A 19,684-nucleotide genomic window follows, 5' to 3' on the forward strand; every position below is an offset into this window, starting at 1 on the left:
TTGACCAGGTCTTGAACTGGAGTGAAACAGGACAGGAGGAATTTCTTGTAAACCCAAGAACAGATTGATGATAATTTAGCACTGAAAGTTTTCTTAAAACTTGGTGCATTATAGGCTGGGAACAGCTTATTGTCCCACTCTTTTGCACCTTTCTGGTTTGAGTTACTCATATGAGTTTTAAATCTGTCTTTTGAGATCTCTATAATTTGTAGAGAAATCTTGAAGTTTCTTAAAGACAGCATTGAGTATTTTATCATTTTATATCCCTCATGTGGCATGCAAACAGATTTAAAATGAAACTACTCCAAGGTGCACTATATTAGAATTTACTGAGAAAGTTATTGGAATTCTTAGCTATATACATGTTCATAGTATTTCATCCTGCACAGTCAGGCTATGATCTAAGCACTGCTTTTATGCCATCTGATCTTCATTAGTTTCTTAATTAAATCCATTATCTACAAAGCATTCAAAACTGTTCAGTCAATTGGTTCAGGTATTATGTTGTCTCAGTGTGCCTGTTTTCTTCTTTAGTTATTCCAGGTTTTCTTTTTTGTCTTATTTCTTCTTGCCTTTATATATGTGAAAAGGTAATTTAAGAATTCAATAAAGAGAGAAAGAGCACAAAAGGCTATGCCTTCGGTTTAGTGTAATTAAATAAATTCTTTTATAATGTAATTAATTTTTAAAGCATTTTGAGACATTTTATAATCCAGTGTTCCATTTTTTACTTTAGTCTGTGTGCTGCATATTAATTCCAAAGATTATCTAATTGAACAACTCGGTAGTGAAAAGCTTGCTTTCCCCCTAACAGACATTCAGCCTCTTTTTTCCCCTCAACAGGAGACCAAACAAACATCCTTCTTATGATATTACTTTCTATTATACAAACTGGGATTTGGACATTACTGAAGCTTTTTATATCTTTTTAAAATCTATTGTGGCATTTTGTGATGTACAGTTTTAAGGTTGGTTATTTGTCACTTTCTATTTCAGCCAGTCTGAAGACAGAATTAGTATTCTGCCTGCAGTTCTTTTAGAATGGCACCAGTGACATTTTCTTTCTGCACTTGTTCCATCTTTGAAGTAACCCACTGCCTTCCTGGCAATACCTAGTACATGTCAGGAATTTGAGAAGAAACCTTCAGGTCAGATTCTGAGGTCCTGTCTCTTTTATTCTGGCAGCCTGTTTTCCAAGTATAGCTTAAAGTTTGCACTATGGCCTTTTCTTTATTTTTAACTTCTGACCTGTCTTATTAAACTAACAAAACTTTAACTATCACTGGCAATCCAGCAGCTTGGCTTTTCCTGCCCTTTGTGATTTCTGTTTCCAAAGGTATTTCTGGGAATTAGCAGTGGTTTTTTGGACAAGCTTTCATTTCTCACTGCTGTCCCAAATAATGTCATAGCCATACCACTCCATCAGAAAACATGACAGAGCCATCACAAATTCTGGCAATTCCTTTTTTTTTTTTCCTTTTTCTTTTCATAGATTCATAGATTTTAAGGCCAGAAGGGACCTTGGAAGATCATCAGGTCCAGCCCCCCTGCACCAAGCAGGAAAGATAACTGGGGGTCAGCTGACCCCAGCAGGGTGACTGTCTAGTCTCCTTTTGAAGATTTCCAGGATAGGTGATTGTACCACCTCTGGAGGGAGCTTATTCCACAGTCTGGACACCCTGACTGTAAAGAAGTTTTTCCTAATGTTGAACTTGAATTGCTTTTCCAGGAGTTTGTGGCCATATTGTGGCTAGTTTTCCCCTCAGGTGCCCTGGTGAACAGTTGCTCACTAAGCCCTTGATGTACTCCTCTAGTGTAGTGGTAAGCTGCTACCGGGTTCCCTCTCAACCTTCTTTTCTTCAGGCTGAAGAGTCCCAGATCCCTCAGCCTTTCCTCATATGGCTTGCCTTTTAAGACTGATCATACAAGTGACTCTTGTTCGGACTTTCTCAAGCTTGTCCATGTCCTTGTTGAAGTGTGGTGCCCAGAACTGGACGCAGTACTCCAGCTGCGGTCTCACCAGTGCTGAGTAGAGCAGAAGAATCACCTCCTTGGTTTTGCTGGAGATGCATCTATTAATGCATGACAGAGTCTTATTTGCCCTACTGGCTACAGCATTGTACTGCCAGCTTATATTCATACCATGGTCTATTATTATCCCCAGGTCCCTTTCATTCGTGGTGCTAGTCAATTCAGTGCTGCCAAGCCTGTAGGTATGTTGGGAGTTGCTCATCCCAATGTGGAGCACTTTACATTTCTCAACATTGAACTTCATCAGATGCCGATCCACCCAACTTGCTAGCCTGTCTAAGTCTGCCTATATCTGTAGCCTATCTTCAAGCATGACCACGCTTTCCCATAACTTGGCATCATCTGCGAACTTGGTCAGTGAGCTCTTTCACATCCAAATCATTAATAAAGATGTTGAAAAGTACTGGACCAAGCACCGACCCATGTGGGACACTCCTGCCCACTTCTTGCCAAGATGACACAGATTCATTTGCTATGACTCTCTAGGTCCTATCCTGCAGCCAGTTTCTCACCCACTTGACTGTCTCGGAATTAAGCCCACAATCCTCCAATTTTCTCACAAGGACATTGTATACCTAAACTTCCAAAAGGCCTTTGATCTAGTATCCCACAATGTCAACCTGTTCTCTCGTGTCCAGGTGGTGAGTTACCTGGTCATAAAAGGAGATGAGATTGGTAAGGCAAGACCTGCCCGTGACAAAACCATGCTGACTGTCATGCAGAATCTCACCTTCTGCAAGCTTATCATAGATAGACTCCTTGATGAACTTTTCTAGGATTTTCCGTAGGATGGAAGTTAGGCTGATTGGCCTATAGTTACCTGGGTCCTCCTTCCTGCCCTTCTTGTGGATGGGCACAACACTGGCCCTCTTCCAGTCCTCAGGGACTTCTCCAGAGTGCCACAAGTTGTGGAAGAGTTTTGCCAGGGGTTCCACAATGGCTTTGGCCAGCTCCTTCAGCAGTCTCAGATGAACATCATCCAATCCCACTCACTTGTGTATATATATAATTTTTTTAATTGGTCATAAACCAATTATATGGCAATATTAGGAGGGTGATTATTCCTACTGTGCTCATCCTGTACTGTACCTGGCATTGTTTTCCCCTGGGTCTGGTAAAAGACCAAAGCAAAGTAGTCAGTCAGGAGTTCAACTTTCTCCTGGGTGCCAGTAACCAGCTCTCCTGAGTTGCTGAACAATGGCCCCACACTCCTATTTTTTTTTCTCCTGTTCCCTATGTACCTAAAGAAGGACTTCTTGTTGTTCTTAATTCCCATTGCTAATCTAAGTTTGGTCGCCACTTTAGCCTTTCTTATCTGTTCCCTGCAAATGCGGGCTGTCATGGAATACTCCTCCTTGGGGCCTGCCCCGAGATTCCATTGTTTATAAACCTCTTTCTTAAGAGGAAGCCAAGAGGGCTTCCCAGCCCTTCTGTTACCTTTTCTCCTCATGGGAATGGACTTCCTTTATTCTTCAAGGATCATGCCCTTAAGGATCATGCCCTTAAGGTATACTCTTTGTGTATACCTTCTGCCTTCGGTCCCTGGTCCGCAGCACTTCCCTTACTAATGACCTAAGCTTTTTGAAATTTGCATTTTTGAAGTCCAAGACTTCAATCCTGCTATCAGATTCGCGTGCCTTAAGTTGGGCAGTGAACATGATGGTTTTATGGTCGCTGTCACCCAGACTTCCCTCTATATTTAATTTGGTAACCAGGTTGCCTTCTTTGACCAGGACCAAGTCTAGCAGAGTGTCACCTCTGGTTGGCCCATGCACCTCTTGAGCCAGGAAGAGCTTTTCAAGAGACTGTTACTTTTTCTCATACTCAAGATGATACCCTTATATGTAAAATTCCAGGATAGAATGTTCTTAGACTATTACAAATGTTGAGAACATCCTCCTCTTTAACTTGTACATATCACACACACAAAAGCTACATTAAACGAGCATTATTAAGGTTTCATCAAGCATTTGTAAGTTACACAGCATTTGAAAATTATTTTTTTAATGTTTGTGCTTACTAAAATGTCAAATACAGCTGATAGGCTACTATTTTCTTGGAGTAATTGCATCATCACAGTTAAGGTCAAGTTATTTATTGTACACACAAAGATGAATCCAACACAGGTTGTTTTTCTATGAAAAACATTGCATTTTCCTCAAATTTTAATAACTTTATGTCTGAATAAATCCCATGTATTTTAATCACTTTCAGATCAGTAATTTCTCAGTTTCTATCAATTCAAAATCAGACTAAAAATTCACTGAGTGTAATGAATTTTAGGGATCATTAATGTGGAGGGGTAGAATATGTTAATGCAGTACAGAGTATAGGAATCCTTTTGGTATTATGGAATCATCAAAGCATTTTGTTAATCAAAAGAAAAGATATTAATAGCAATATTTGTTACAATTGCATCTGTATGCTAGATGGTTAGCCAGTGTGATAGATACTCTGTTATGAGGAAGTATATGTAATGGTGTTATACACTCAGAGCCCTCCTCTCTCTGACATGGTTGGAATAACAGAGACTTGTTGGGATAGCTCGCATGACTGGAGCACTGTCATGGATGGATATAACCTGTTCAGGAAAGACAGGCAGGAGAGAATAGGAGGAAGAATTGTGCTTTATGTAAAAGAACCATATGATTTCTCAGAGTTCCAGTATGAAATTGGAAATAGGCCTGTTGAAAGTCTCTGGGTTAGGTTCACAGGGGACACCAACAAGGGTGATGTCATGGTGGGTTTCTACTACAGATAGGGTGTACAGGATGAGGCTTTTTCAAACAGCTAGCAGAAGTTTCCCAATCACAGGTCCTGGTTCTCATGGGGGACTTCAATCACCCTGACATTTGCTGGGAAGGCAATACAGCAGTGTGCAGGCAAGCCAGGAGGTTTTTGGAGAGTGTAGGGGACAAATTCCTGGTGCAAGTGCTAGAGAGGCCAACAAGGAACCATGCTCTTCTTGACCTGCTGCTCACAAACAGGGAAGAATAGGTGGGGAATGTAGTAGTGGATGGCAACTTGAGCAGCAGTAACCAATAGATGCTTAAATTCAGTATCCTGAGGAAAGGAAGGAAAGAAGGAGAACAACAGAGTACAGACCCTGGACTTCAGAAAAGCAGACTTCAGCTCAATGAGGGAACTGATGAGCAGGATCCCCTGGGAGGCCAGTCTGAGGGGGAGAGGAGTCCAGGAGAGTTGGTTGTACTTTAAAGAAACCTTACTGATGGTGCAGGAATAAACCATCGCAATGTGCAGGAAGACTAGCAAATATGGCAGAAGACTAGCTTAGCTTAGTAGAGAACTCTTCAGTAAGCTAAAATATAAAAAGGAAGCATATAAGTGGAAACTTGGACAAACAGATAAGAAGGAGTATAAGGGTATTGCTCGGTGTGGCAGGGCACTGTTGGTGCCTCCCACTTTAAGGGCCTGGAGCTGGCAGCTGCCAGGTGCCTAATGAAGGCAGCCATTTTAGATTCAGAGCTGCCCATATAAACAGGGCAGTTCAGCTGCTGGAGGCCAGGCAACAACGTCGCCTGGCTGGAGGACTGTTGATATCATCTGGAGGTAAGGGAGGAGCTATAGGGGAAGGATAAGAGACTCCTGGTCCTGGGCATGACCTAAAACTGCACCCTGCTGGGAGTGGGTGGCCTGGTGGGGCTCTCAGTGGCGTGGGAGCCCCCAGGAAAAGCCACGCCAGTTACCACCCTGGTGAAAGGCGGGTCAGGGTGCCTTAACCCCTAGCCCCCACAACCAGGTGGGTTACCCCTTTGTTTGGAGGGCCCAAAGAGTAGACCCTCAGAGAATGAGAAAAAGGCCATAGACTCAGGCCTATGTGAGTTTCCCCTGACTGGCCCGTGCTGGGGCCAAGACTGGAAGGGTCGAAGGGCCAGGGGTCCACCACGAGGGACGCCCAAGAGCTGAGGGCCTGGGGTCCCGACTTGCCTGGAGATGGGCCAGGGCTAGAGGAGCCGAAGGTCTCAGTGGGGGGACCACACCCAAAGAGAGCTATGTGGCCCAGTGTGATGGTAGAAAAAGCCACCTGATGAGAGGATTCTAGATTGGGGTTCAATCAGGAGGATTCTGGGGCCCGGTATGGGGGCCGGTGATGATGAGAACATCTAGATGCCATCTGCGAGGCTTGGGCTGCAGTGTAGGGGAGGAATGGAGCTGCAGATAGCACCCCCTGGCATTGGGGCAGGAAATGGGCAGCCTCCCTCTTCTTAACATCTAATTGACTAATTAACATCAAGGTGTGGCGGGCGAGAACATGGGCGGTTGCCCCAAGAACAGGTGCGCGGGCCACAGAGATCAGCCCCGAGCAGGCCCCCTGTTACACTCGGGTATGCAGGAATGAAATCAAGAAAGCCAAACCACAATTGGAGTTGCAGCTAGAAAGGGACTTTAAAGGTAACAAGAAGAGTTTTTACAAGTATGTCAACAACAAAAGGATGATTGGGGACAGTATGGATCCTTTACTAAATGGGGGAGGCAACCCCCAGAAGACTGTGATGGGATTTAATAGCAGCCTTCAAATACCTGAAGGGTGGTTCCAAAGAGGATGGGGCTAGATTGTTTTCAGTGGTGGCACATGACAGAACAAGGAGCAATGGTCTCAAGTTGCCGCAAGGGAAGTTTAGGTTGGATATCAGGAAAAACTTGCTTAGAACACTGGAGCAGGTTACCCAGAGAGGTTGTGGACTATCTATCCTTGGAGGTTTTTAAGATGTAGCCTTGGGTGGGATCATCTTGTTGCTCTGTGGGGTCAGGCCAACTCTCAGGATCTCAATATTGCATTGTTAGACAGGAGGGTGAGACACAATTGCACATATGAAAACGCACAAACCAATTAGGTGCGTACACACACACACACACACACACACACACACTACCAGCTCAGGCACATACACATCCAAACCAGCCTAGACACATGCATACCTATCACCAATTCAAGCACATACCCTATACACCCCAAAAGTTAGACGAAAATCAATTGTCCATACGCACACACTCAGTACACATACCCAGATCACTAATTCATATATCATACACACAGTGACATATATATACACACACTCACCAGTTTACACACATACAACCCACCTACACATAGGTAAGTTCCTAACTTGGATGGCACGGTATATATGTGTGTGCTTGGCGTACCTGGGGGAAGATTAAGGTGAGAGAGAGTTAAAGTGTGGGGAGTGAAAGTTGCCAGACTTTAGATTAGAACCAATGGACTAGAGAGAAGCTGGCTGAGGAACTGAGGCTTGGGGTTACTTAAGGTAGATTGGGGCTGGAAACGGAGGGAGACAGCTGAGATATTGGGGGGCGGGGAAGATAAGTGATGGCAAGGAGGAGACAGCCAGGAAAGGGAGAGAGAGAGAGAGAGAGAGGCAGAAACCTGGGAGCTTGGGACTGGAAACAGGATGACAGCTTAGAGACTGGGGGGGTAGATAAGTGGTGGCAAGGAGGAAAGTTAGGAAACAGACAAAAACCCAACTCAGGGTTTCAAAATAGCAGGTTTATTAAACAGACAACACACTACACAGCCCCATGAAGTTATTGGTACACACACATGCACATGCATTCATAATGGCAGCAGGAGGAAGAAGCACTGGAAGGGTTGGAGTCCAGGTGGGGGAGAGAAGCAGAGTCCAAGTCCTTGGCTGAAGAGGGGGTGGGGGTGATAGCTACCTATCCAGGCTGGAAAGGGGTCTTTGTCCAGTAGGAGTTGTCCAGAGGGGGGTCGCCAGCAGGGCCTCTGGGTGGATAGGTGGTGTGGCATGGTGCTTGTCCAGATGGACAGGGTGTCCCCCTGGGTCTGTCTTCACTGTCCCTTTTTAGAGGGGCAGACCTTGTGTGACCCTAGTGATGGGAGGCATGCCCAGGCAAGGGTCAGCTCCTGGCATACTGAGTATGTGTGCTCCATGCAGGGATGTGCAGTTTTGGGTGTCTGTATTGTTTCTTGAATGCTGATGAGTGGTTCCAAGGGCTGGGTCATTGGTCCAGGTATCGATGGGTCGGTCATTCAGAGGGAGCTATTTTTAGACCTACTGCCATTGTCTCTCAAGCACCCTCATTCATCCCCATTCATTCAGGAATCAAGTTACATAGGAGGGATATGTGTGAGTCATGGGGTACACAACCGGGCCTGGGGACAGGATGGAGACATGACAAACAAAATGGAAACAAAATGGAAACTTGACATGACTTATGCTAACTTACATAAGGCCTAAATCATATAGTACCAGTAAAACAGTAATATAGAACAGTAAAAATCAATATAAACATAAAGATATACAATATAAACATATACAATATAAAGAAGGAGAAAAAACATCATACAATCTAGTTGGGGATGGTTCTGCTTTGAGCAGGGGTTGGACTAGGTGACCTCCTGAGGTCCCTTCCAATCCTGATTTTCTATGATTCCCCACCTTTTTGTATTTGGCAGCATCCTTGGTTAAGAACCACTGTTGGGCTGCTTCACCTTCTCTCAGTGGTTCTCAACAGAGTGAAACCGTCACCACCAGATAAAATTGCCCCATGCACCTAGTGCACAGACAGACTCAGAAGGGCTGTAACATGTGCATACTTTCCTGCTTTATTAGAATTCTTTGATAAGCCTAAAGCTGGCAGGAGAGCCACCTCATTGTGCAGCCCTTCCTGGCCTGAATCTTCATGGATTGTCACAGAAACAAAGGCACGCAGAGCTGATGTCACTGCACCACATGCCTCTGTTTTGGGGTAGAGTATGTGGGGAGCAGATCAGAAAAAGCTGCCACACAAATTGACCCCCTGCCTGCTTTAGGATTGTCAGAGAACCCTAATGAAGCAGGAGACCATGTATGTGCCATAGCCTTCCTGGTCTGGCTGTGCACTAAGTAGAGCACTTTTACTTAGCCACAGTGGTAGCACTTGTGCCATGGCACCTCTGAGCGGGTCTCACAGCATCCTGGTACAGAACCTCTGGTATAGGACAACAGCACAAGACTGCCTTTTGTTATATTCCCTCAGTACCATTCCATGCATCCAAAACTTAAGGTTAAAGAGATACGTAAGGAATAGACTTTGCTAGTCCAGGGGCATTTATGCTACATTTGAGGTCTTCTACAAAGGAAATGTTGTGCTGCCTAATTCCATGATCTCAGTGGAAAAGTTCTTCTGGTTTGGGAGCTTCTATGAGTCTCCTGAAAACATGATATAGGAATACAATTAATTTCTTAACAATTTGGTGACTAAGTCCTGATTTAATGTTATTTTTTATTTCAAGATGGCATGTAATTTGTGTGATGTGTCAGTTGATACTTTAGCTAATAATATTGTTTAGCTTGTGTAGCAGGATAAGAATCTGTGTACTATAATTGCAAGCAAAAGTATAAAAATATATATATTTTCCAACAGACAAATGCACTTCAGCATCTTACAATGCACCAATTTGGAGAAAAAGAAGCCCACATACAAAAAGCATACTCTAAGTCTGAAAAAATCCATTCAGGTACCTGCTTTAAAGCATTACTTCCAGTGAATGTTAAAAATGACATCTCTGTTTTAATTATGTCTCCAGCTAGAATCAGGAAAACACTTTTAAAAGATATCCAGCCCAAAATTACTGTTTTTAAGTGATGCTAAGAAGTCTGAGTTGTTAGCTCTTTCTTGTTGAGACTGTGTGCTTTTACACATTAGCTCAAGAACTACTTCTTACAGGTCACTATTATGTGTGCTTCTAATATGTCAGACAGATGCATGACTTCCTCTACAGACAAGAACTAAGCACTTTTTACTGAATAGAATGGCCAATGGCTTGTAGTGGTGGACAAAGTAGTATGGTTTTGTAAACTAGATTACTAAAAGTTGGGCTTTTGTCCCTTTCTAGTGGTTTCTCCATGTATAATATTTAATGTGCAATAGCTGGAAGTTAGGGGACTTATGTCCAGAGCCACAAAAGGACTTAGGCATCTAGAATGCCTGTACATGAGCAGGGAGTGGTTGCTCCAATGCACTGTAATTCCAGTGCATTGGAGTAGACCCAATTCATCAATTCTGCTGGAGCATGACAATTGCCATGCTCCAGCAGCCTCCCGCATCTCATGTATCAGCATTCCCACACTTCAAAATGGTGGCAGGGGTGCTTTCAATCTGGCCAGTGCAGCTATTGGATCCGGCTTACAGAGCTAGAGTTTGGCAGTGTTCAGTGGCAGGAGGATTTGCTTGCACTGCACCATGAGTAGCTGGGTGGCTGCAAGCTTCCCTGTGCCACACCAGGCTACTCTCTTCAGCATTTAGTGTTGGCTAATACAGCTCCACACTTAGCTTGCTGGCTGTTGCAAATCCTATTCTGTGGTGTATTCACTTTCATGACACTTTTCTCTTTATTGCAATAAAGTATAATTTCTATTATAAGTTCTACACATCTAATTCAGCGGTGGATTTCACTTTGGGAGCCAGGTAGGTGCCTAGAAGTTAGGTATGGTAAACCTTAGTGGCATCTTTCACTCAGCATCGATCTGAGACAAGGAGACCTATCAATCACGTAACTTGTACTGCTTGTGGTGGTGTCTCTGTGATCCTCTCCTGGTTCCAGGTATGAGAATTGCTAGGTGGTTCAGGGTAGGTTCTTTCTCTACTGTATCAAAAAGTCTTACCTGGTCCTCAAAATTGTTACTTTAACCAAAATCCTCTAGTTGACAAGTGCCTACTAATGGGCTGAAATTTATTGCCTGACCTGCTAGAATTGCTGCTAAATTAGTAAGTTTTTGAGTGCAGGATCAGGCTCCATGGTTGACTGACTGAGGTTATTAAACAACCTTTAACAGATTTTTCCATTTACCTATATTTACTTAAATTTTTGCAAGTCACCTATATAGATCGTATACATAATGTACATCTTTAATACATATGGACACTGTGGCGGAGCAGCATTGGGGTGCTTGCCACTTAGTGGGCTGTTGCAGGTGACAGATGAGCCTACATGGTGAGCAGCAGGGAGACACTCTTCCCCCCCCCCGGTAGCCGTTTAAAGGGGGGAAGGTGTGTGACAGCACCTTTGGTGTCCGCCACTTTGAGGCTGAGAGCTGGCAGGTGCAGGCAAGCCCTGTTGAGGCGACCATTTTAGATCCAGGCCCACATGGCCGAAGCAAAAGTCTGCTGCAAGCAGCCGAAAGACAACACCCAGCTAAGCTGCTGCTCACAACACCTTGGGGGTAAGGGCAGGAGCCATGGGTATTGCAGGAGGCTCCTGGTCCTGGGTATGACTGAAAAGTGCACCCTGCTGGGGAAGGATATTTTGGTGGAGCTGCCCGTGGCAGGGTAGCTCCCCAGAAATGCCAGGCCAGTTGCCCCCCCAGTGAAAGGCGGGAAGGGCACCTTATAACCCCAGCCCCCACAACCTGGTGGGTAACCCAGGGGCATAAGGCCTGTGTTTGGTGGACCCATGTGAGAGAGAGTGGGCTAGCAGTGCGAGAGCCTAGACAAAACCTTCGCCTGGTCAATGCTGGAGCCAGAACCAGGATGGCAAGAGGGCTAGAAAGCCCACCGTGAGGGATGCACAAAGCCAGGGGGCCTGGGGTTTTGACTGGCCTGGAGGTGGGCCAGGGCCTGTGTGGCCAAGGGTCCCAGAGGGGGGCCACACCCAAGAGTGAAAGAGGCCTGGGGAGCTGACAGCCCAGGTTGAGGGCAGAGTAGACCACCTGATTAGGAGGGATCTAGCTGCGGTCCAGACTCAAATGTTATGGGGCCCAGTGTGAGACCGAAGCTATTAAGAACCTATGATGCCATCTGCATGGCATGGGCCATAGTGTAGGGATGGTATAGAGCTGTGGACAGCGTCCCCTGGCATTGGGGCATAAAATGGGCAGCCTCACACACTTTTACACCAGTTTTAGGAACAGCAAATCATGGCAGGCAAGACTGGGTGGACTGCCCATACAGAGACAGGTGGGCGGGCTATGTTGAGATCCAGCCCCAAGTTGGCCCCGTCACAGACGCACAGTCACAAAAGGTTAAATTCAGTAAAGGACTGGGGTGCATAAATTCGGCCCAAAATTGCAATTCAGATATCTCTTGTTCTGTTGTTGCCTACCCCTGGAGGCATCTCAGCTTACTAGATACCTCTGATTTTTAAAGTTTACCAGGCATCTAGAATTCTGCTTCCACATATACCCAGTATTCTCCTGGCCTAAGCAGCTCAGCCCTGTCTCCTGCCTAATCCTAGTGGAGATCCTGAAAACATGTGTTGCTCAGCCTAAGTCTTTTGGTAGGTTGGTTGTTTGAGCCTGTCATAGTTAGGAGGAAATTAAGTCCAGGTCTTCCACATCCAGGTGAGAATTCTCAGCCCTAAGCTATTATATAAAAGGTAGGTGACACCACCACCACCACTTAGTGCATCCTTTGAAAGAATATTTATAGGCACCCACCATCAAGAGAAGGTTTCAGGTTGTGGAACCTAAGTAAATGGAGATTTCTACCTACTGCCTTGAGTCAGATGCCTAATTATGAAGAAGTGGGATTTCAGATTCAGAGTTTTTGGCTAGCTCTGAGGAGCTTCCTACTCAGCATGTGTGCTTTTTCTGGAACCCATTCTGAGGCATCCAGTTCTCCCTATGTCTAGAAACCAGCAATGAATGCCACTCTGTGGTCAGGTGCCTAAGTCTTTTACTGAATTTAGCTCACAGTACTTAAAGCTGCATTTTAGGAAGTTGTTGAGTAAAAGATAGTATTTATAGGCATTTTGAGAATGTGCAGAGATTATTAAGACTTGGCCATTTCTCTTTATTTAAATAAAGTATAAATACTGTTATAAATTCTAAGCATTTACACTCTGAATAAGTCTTCAGAAGAACAGATTCATAATAATAGAATATACAAAATTTTGCTCTGTTATGTATTTTGACTACAGAGCCAAGAAGAAGTGGAAGCAAATAAAAAGCCAAGATTGATTTGGAGAAATGAACGAAAGAAAACCACGATACCTCATACAATTTAGAGGAAAAAATATAAAAATGCAAAATCAAAGAATAAGATTACAAAGTATTTTACACTGACAATCTGAAGATGATAAAATGCAAATTGTAAAAATAAGATGCAAGAAGTACACTGTAGTGTCTCAAACCTGATAAAAATGCAAATTAAAAAAGTCTATGCTGCATGTGTGGTTATGAAGATCTGCGGCATATTCAGCATGTTGCTGAAGTTTAATCTAGTTGGAAATTTTGACAATTCAAGTCATTATTTAACTTTGACCCTGGCTGTACAGTACAGATTGAAGCAAAACCTTATTTTTGATCTATATAAAGAAAAAAACCTTGAATCTAATAATAGATACGGCTAGCTGGACTTGCTAGCAAATCTGAGTGGCACTTCAGAAGGATTTCAGTATACATACCAGCTTTGACACACTCTACACAGGGATAGCTTTGACATGGTTTTGGATGGTAATCATTTAACTCTTACCCTGATATTTGGTGACTGACTCTTCACTTATTTTTGAATATTTGCTATTGATTGCAAGGAAAGGAGAATTGTATTGTGAATAAGATGACCAGACTGATAGTTAACTGTGGTAAATTATTCCAAACATTTTAAAGCTACAATTTAAGAGATTATTCAAGAAGATGGAGAACAAAGCTGAGAAGATGATTTGAATTCTCAGTGCATTTACAATTAGCAGTGAACATCTGCTAGAGTTTGACTAGGGAACCTCTTTTTCTTATCTTTTCCTCATTTTCACTCATGGTTTTGGTTTAGTGAAGCAGAAAGAAGCAACCTGTTATCTGGGAGAACTGATGTTTGATTCAATCTGATTCTAGGAGTGTTTTATCAGCCTATTTCATGAGGAAAGGAGAGAACATTGTGCAGCAGCATGGTGAATGCCCCTTCACTTCATGCTGAGACAAGAATTTGAGGCTGGACAAGGAAGTTATAAAGCATTTAGCAGGAGCAAGTGGAGTGGAATTGGGCAAAAATAGAGATCACAAGCTAAATTAAAGAGCACACAGGAAAAGTCCAATTATCAAAGGAACAGAACGATTAAAAGTAAATGCCCTCAAACGTTTAAAAAGGAGAATGGAATAGTATTGCGTGGAAAGCAACCTACAGCAGGTCACAATTTTTCATGGAAAAGACCAACAAAGAAGAGCAATAATAAATTTACAAAGTAATGATTACAGTCAAGATTATTATGCATAACCTATTACAAATAGGCTTGCAAGACTGCAGAAAATACAGCAGAAAGACACTTTCAGAGATGCTGCATCATTAGAATTACAGAGGTATTAGACCTATGCAAGTGGATTCCCATTCAACCTTCCAAGGGACATTGTTTAAAGTTTCACATCCAGATGTGTGACTGACTGATCTGCCACACTTTATACTCCTATATAAATATGAATATGAAGTTATCAGAATTAGAGCACAGTTTTGAAACTAACAAGTTATCTAAACAACTGTAGTTTATCGTGTGGTTTTTTTAATAGGAGCAGCTGCGCAAGCCCAGAAACAATTAAATGCTTTCCTTTTAACTATTTTCTAGCAAACTTTTGATCTTGCATTACTGGAAGTTTTTCATTACAAACCGAAATGAACACACAAGCTCAACCAGACACAACATGTTTCAGTTTCAGTTTTAATAAATGGATTCAAGCTTGTGAATTTTCCCTGGTTTTTCCAAGACTGAGACGAACTTTATTCTTCTTTCATTTTTCATGGTGTTTAAGGTAACAATATCTCACAAGAGCAGTTGCTCTTACAAGTTTACTATCATCACAGATGGCCGGTGTCTTGAGATAATGTGGTCCTATCTAACCTCACCTTTCACCCTTATTTAGTTTCCAAGTTTATTTCTATGTCTTAATCCAGATCTGAGTACTCTTTCACAGACTTTAATTATTATGTATAAAAGCTAGGAGATAAGAGGACGCTAATACTTTACTCAGTGTATATGCAGATGAACAAGTTACCTCTGTACATGTTTTAAAATACATTTATTTCAATTAATAAACTTTCCAGTCGGTACCCCAAGCTTTACCTTTTCCTAAAAGCAAAGCTGTTTTGAAGGATAGTTCTTCTGGAACTTCCTTCTGGAGCCGTGGGATCCAGTGATTCCACCAGTGCCTTTTGCTGTGTCCTCTCTAAAGTTTTAAAAATATGTCGAAGCTTATCCCCCAAAGCATTTAGTAGGACTTAGAAATCTTCAGTCACTGCCTCCTACTGCATCCAATAGATTTTGCAGAAAGCTTTGATCCCAAATTCATGCTGTAACAACTAAAGCCATTTAACTGAGGAAGATTGCCTTATGCCTGAAAGCTTGCCTAAGATCTCTCTCAACCATACAGTTGGTCCAATAAAATATAACACCCAAAAGGGTCTTCTTTCACATATTCTCTAGACCAGTGGTATCCAACCTTTTTGACAGATATACCACAAATTAGCCTTCTGCCCTCCCTGAATGACTTGTTCAGTCTGCTGCTGTGCTTCCTGCTCTGTGCTCCCTTCCTGATCTGCTGCTTTATTTTTTGCTTCCTGCCCTGTATTTTCTGCTTCCTTCTCTCTGCCTGATCTGATGCTCTCCTTTCTGCCCCATATAGGTGTGTCCAGATGATCATGGATGTTCAGTATGCAGTGCCACAGACCCATCTGTGGCACCACATGTCGCACATGCAGACATTCCCTGCACTGATACTTTGCAGCACAGTAGGGTGGGGGTTGACCCCAGAAGATCCCAGGGTAAAAAAAAACCATGGCTAAAAAAAGCAGGGTGCAGCACACACCACCCAAAACTGGAGCCTGGCCAGCTGGAGCCAGGCTCCAGCTGGCCAGGCTCCCAGCTGCAGGAGTGCCATGGCTGCAGCTCCCTGATGCCCCCAGGACACCAGGTAAGGCTGCTGGGATCAGAGCAGTTGCTGGTCCCAGCCTTCCCTACCCCACCCAGGCTAAAGTGCCATGCACCAAAGAGTGCATGGCACGGGTGTTCTGCGGGGACAAGTAGCAGTGGCACAAAGTGTGCCGCTGCTACTTGTCCCTAGGGAAACACACGTTGCCATTCATGGGAACATGTCCTGTGTCATTGTATTCCTTGCTCCTTCTCCAATCAGTTGTGTACCACACACACAGGCTGCCCATTCCACTTGTGCCACATGTGCCACAGATTGGCCAGCCCAGTACTAAACCATCATGGGTACAGCATCCCTCCAACACTACCACAAAGCCATGTAGGCAGTTATGTATACATCAGAATATTTTCTCTAACCAGAGAAAGAATAGAAAATCTAGAACACGTTTTAACCCTAAGATGGGAAACCATGCAGAACAGAAAGCAGTACACTTTAACATTCATGTATTGTAGTAGAGCAAAGCTGCTGAAACCATTTTTTCTTTTAATTAGACATTGTCGCTTTGAATTTCTATGACACGCTGTCCTGAAGCAACATCGTACATCTTGCCTGCCTGAAGCAATTTAAAATTTTAATTCAGAAGAATGTTGTGCTTAGTTTTTTTTTAACTTCTTGAAAATACTATTAATTTGGGCTTTCATGCAAAGTAAATTTAGACATGTATATTCACTAGTCTCTCCATCCTCATAATTCAGGGTACAGAATATCTTATGGAGGCAACCTTAACAATGTTAATTTTTTTCTTTTTTGCATTAATTTAAAGACAGTGTAAGAAACATTTAATTCTTTTTCCTTCTCTCTATATTTTCCATGTGGATTGTTTAGTACTTGTGACAATCCTGGCTTTGAAGGCCTTGAAAAATTAACTTAATTTTTTTATTCACAAAGCAAGTTCATAATGGCCACAGACAGGTGTATAGTTTAAGTGCTTCAAATTTGGAGTGCTCTAAGTACTTCTGTGGCTCTGCAGGTCCCACACATATTGGAGCACTTCAAATTCGCCATGCCAGCATATGGCAGCAGTCCTCCCCAGCCAGGGGGTATGAATAGTGATTGCTTGGGTCTGTGGCTTCTCTCTCCCTGCCCATGTGGGAGGTGGGGCAGACAGCCAATGAGCACTCTCACGTGTCCTTCAGTGCCTCTGGAGCTTGAGAGACGTGTGAGAAATCCTGCTATCCAGCCCCATGGGTGGAGAGCAGGAATCCCTGCGTGTGTCTGGCCTTCCAAAACTAGGAGACGGGAACTTCTGGAGACTGAGTCACATAGGTATTTCTGCTTTCCAGCCAAGGGGCTGGAGAGACATCCTTTGCATGCTTCTCAGGTGCAAGATATTGCAGACGATAGCCAAGCACACAGGAAAGTGCTCGCTGGCTGCCTGCCCAGCTCTCCTCCAGCTATCAATATACCAGAGAACTGACCATTTTGTAGACCAGTGGCTTTCTAACTTTTTATGCTGCCATACCCCTTACCTGAAAAATATTGCTGCTTATACCCCTTATACCCCATGCATCTCTGCATGTTCATTCCTTAGGTAAAGTGTCCACACAGGTCAACATGTGGCAATGCCATTTATCACTGCACTTTGACCAATTAGAAGCTTCACTGCCATTATTCAAATGTAACCATTTACCCCTTGGCAAAGTGCTGCGTACGCCCTGGGGATACAGAATCACAGAAAGTTGGGGTTGGAAGGGATCTCAGGAGGTTATCTAGTCCAATCCCTGCTCAAAGCAGGACCAGCCCCAACTAGATCATCCCAGCCAAAGCTTTGTCTAGCTAGGTTTTGAAAACCCCCCAAGAATGGAGCTTCCACCACCTCTCTGTGTGTACACCAGTTTGAAAATTACTACTGTAGGAAGCACTTCAAAGATGGTTTTCATTTTTGGAGAATCATTTTAGGTGCTTTAGCCCTTTTAAGTGATTCTTTGGCCATACTTATCTGTATGTTTGCTGTCTAGAGTGCTTCAAAGGTATTTGGAGAGCTTCAAATGTTACCTCTCTATCAATAATAGGAACAGTGTGGCCCATGCAGTTGAGGAGAGTGGAGTTCAGGCACCTCCCTTTCTGCTGGGACTGTCAAAATGGGAAGGGGAGTGGGGGTGCAGAAAAATAACAACAGTAGTGCTTTCTGTCATGTTGATAGCCTGTTCAAGGACAAAGCTACACCATCAAATGTATTTCAAGCAGCTGACTAAACAGCCACAAGATAGTAACTGTTGCCCTAACGATTCCTTTTTACCAGAGACCCCCAAGGATTGACACGGCCCCTCGTCCAAGTTGGTATCAAGTGAACTTTATTTAGTAACCCCTAGGCTGATTACAAGTATTCTTCCTTGTAATAGGACCTGGCAAGCGGTTCCTTAGATGTTAGAGCAGCGACCTCCGGTGGTACCGGCTTCAGATCCTCTGCTGGGTGCGTGGGATCTTAGTTTCTGGATTCCTTGTTACTCAAAGCAAGAATTGTAAGGCTGCTCCTGTCTCCCCAGGGTGGCAACACAAACACACACTATCTCTTTGTTTGTCCACTACATTTATAACTTTCTCATATCAAACTTGCTAATCCTCAAGTTTCTTACCTCATCTTTTTTAGATAAGGTACTCCAATCCTATCCCATTATTGGTTTCCTTTTCTTTTAGGGAAATTACTGTACTGGTTAGCCCACCATACCAATCATAACACTTACTTTCCCCAGTGCCTTATAAGGCACTCTGTACAATTTAATTGCTTAGTTCTGGAAAGGCCTAAAGTTATGCTAAGAGTCTGAGCATAACTCAGTTTGCCCGCTTCAGTAACAACTTTTAATCATTGTTGACTTAGATTGGATTTGAACTGGGTACCAAAAAACACTCAATGTCCTGCTTCAGATCTTCTGAGATATCAGCTTAGGCTAGGTCTAGGACTGTAGCTACCACACTGCTCTGCCACTAGTATGAGGCCACTGGGGCCAAAGCAAACAATTCATGCCCCAGGCTGGAACAGGGTCAGTCTGATGGAGCCGGAGCTGGAGTCACAGCTAGATCCAGAGTCAGAGCAGAGGTAAGCATGGGACAGGTATGTGGAGGAGGTATGGGGTGGGGGGGCACGGGGCAAGTGGTGGGGCCACAGACAGGCAGCAGGTGGTAAGATGTGGGGGGGTGAGGGGCAAGAGTCAAGCTGCTTGACCCCCCACCCCCGTTCCCCTCCTACTGCCTGCCCCTACCACCTCCCCTACTGCCTGCCCTCCTACTGCTTCCGCCACCACCTGCTTCCCCCACCATCTGCCCTGCTGTCACTACTTTCCCCACTCCAGCAGTGCTGGGGACAAATTTAAGACCAATAATTTGATTCTATGCATGTAGAATTATAACAAATTTATAATTTTTACATGTATATTATCTAATTATTGGGGAATCATTTTGGATTTGGGTAAATATGATATGTATATTTAGTCTGTATAACCTGGAAAATGTCTGATGTGGAAACAGAAAGGAAATGTGGGGCCCATTTTTGGAATCACCCTGTATATCACAAAAAGTAATTACCTACTCTGTGTGTGTGTGTGTGTGTGTGTGTGTGTGTGTGTGTGTGTGTGTGTGCACATATTGTGTCCAAGGAGTAGATGGGCTAGACTGAGATGCTGACAGACAGAAATCATGGAGCAAAGGAGTTGGGACATGGCAAAAAGCAGACAGAGCAAGCAGGGAGTAGAGGGGCTGGGAAGCTATCCCTATAAAATGGAATATTCTTTAAGCTGGAAAATTTTCCCAAGCATGTGTGA

General features: G+C 43.7%; 1 protein-coding gene across 5 annotated transcripts in view; it reads left to right on the forward strand.

The window, feature by feature from the left end:
* The window catches only part of CUNH12orf50 (chromosome unknown C12orf50 homolog), a 42,822-nt gene extending 29,642 nt beyond the window's left edge, over positions 1–13,180 (forward strand). For 4 of the 5 annotated variants that reach the window (XM_006027914.2, XM_006027913.2, XM_006027912.2 and 1 more), the window contains 2 exons: positions 9,442–9,535; positions 12,935–13,176. In XM_006027914.2, coding sequence (XP_006027976.1) covers positions 9,442–9,515 — 74 coding nt within the window. In that variant the 3' untranslated portion in view covers positions 9,516–9,535; positions 12,935–13,176. Of the gene's footprint in view, positions 1–9,441; positions 9,536–12,934 lie in introns of all 5 variants that reach the window. The other variant, XM_006027915.2, reaches the window with a different exon arrangement.
* Positions 13,181–19,684: the final 6,504 nt, after the last annotated feature.

Source organism: Alligator sinensis, unplaced genomic scaffold (genome assembly GCF_000455745.1).
Source record: "Alligator sinensis unplaced genomic scaffold, ASM45574v1 scaffold90_1, whole genome shotgun sequence".
NCBI lineage: Eukaryota > Metazoa > Chordata > Crocodylia > Alligatoridae > Alligator > Alligator sinensis.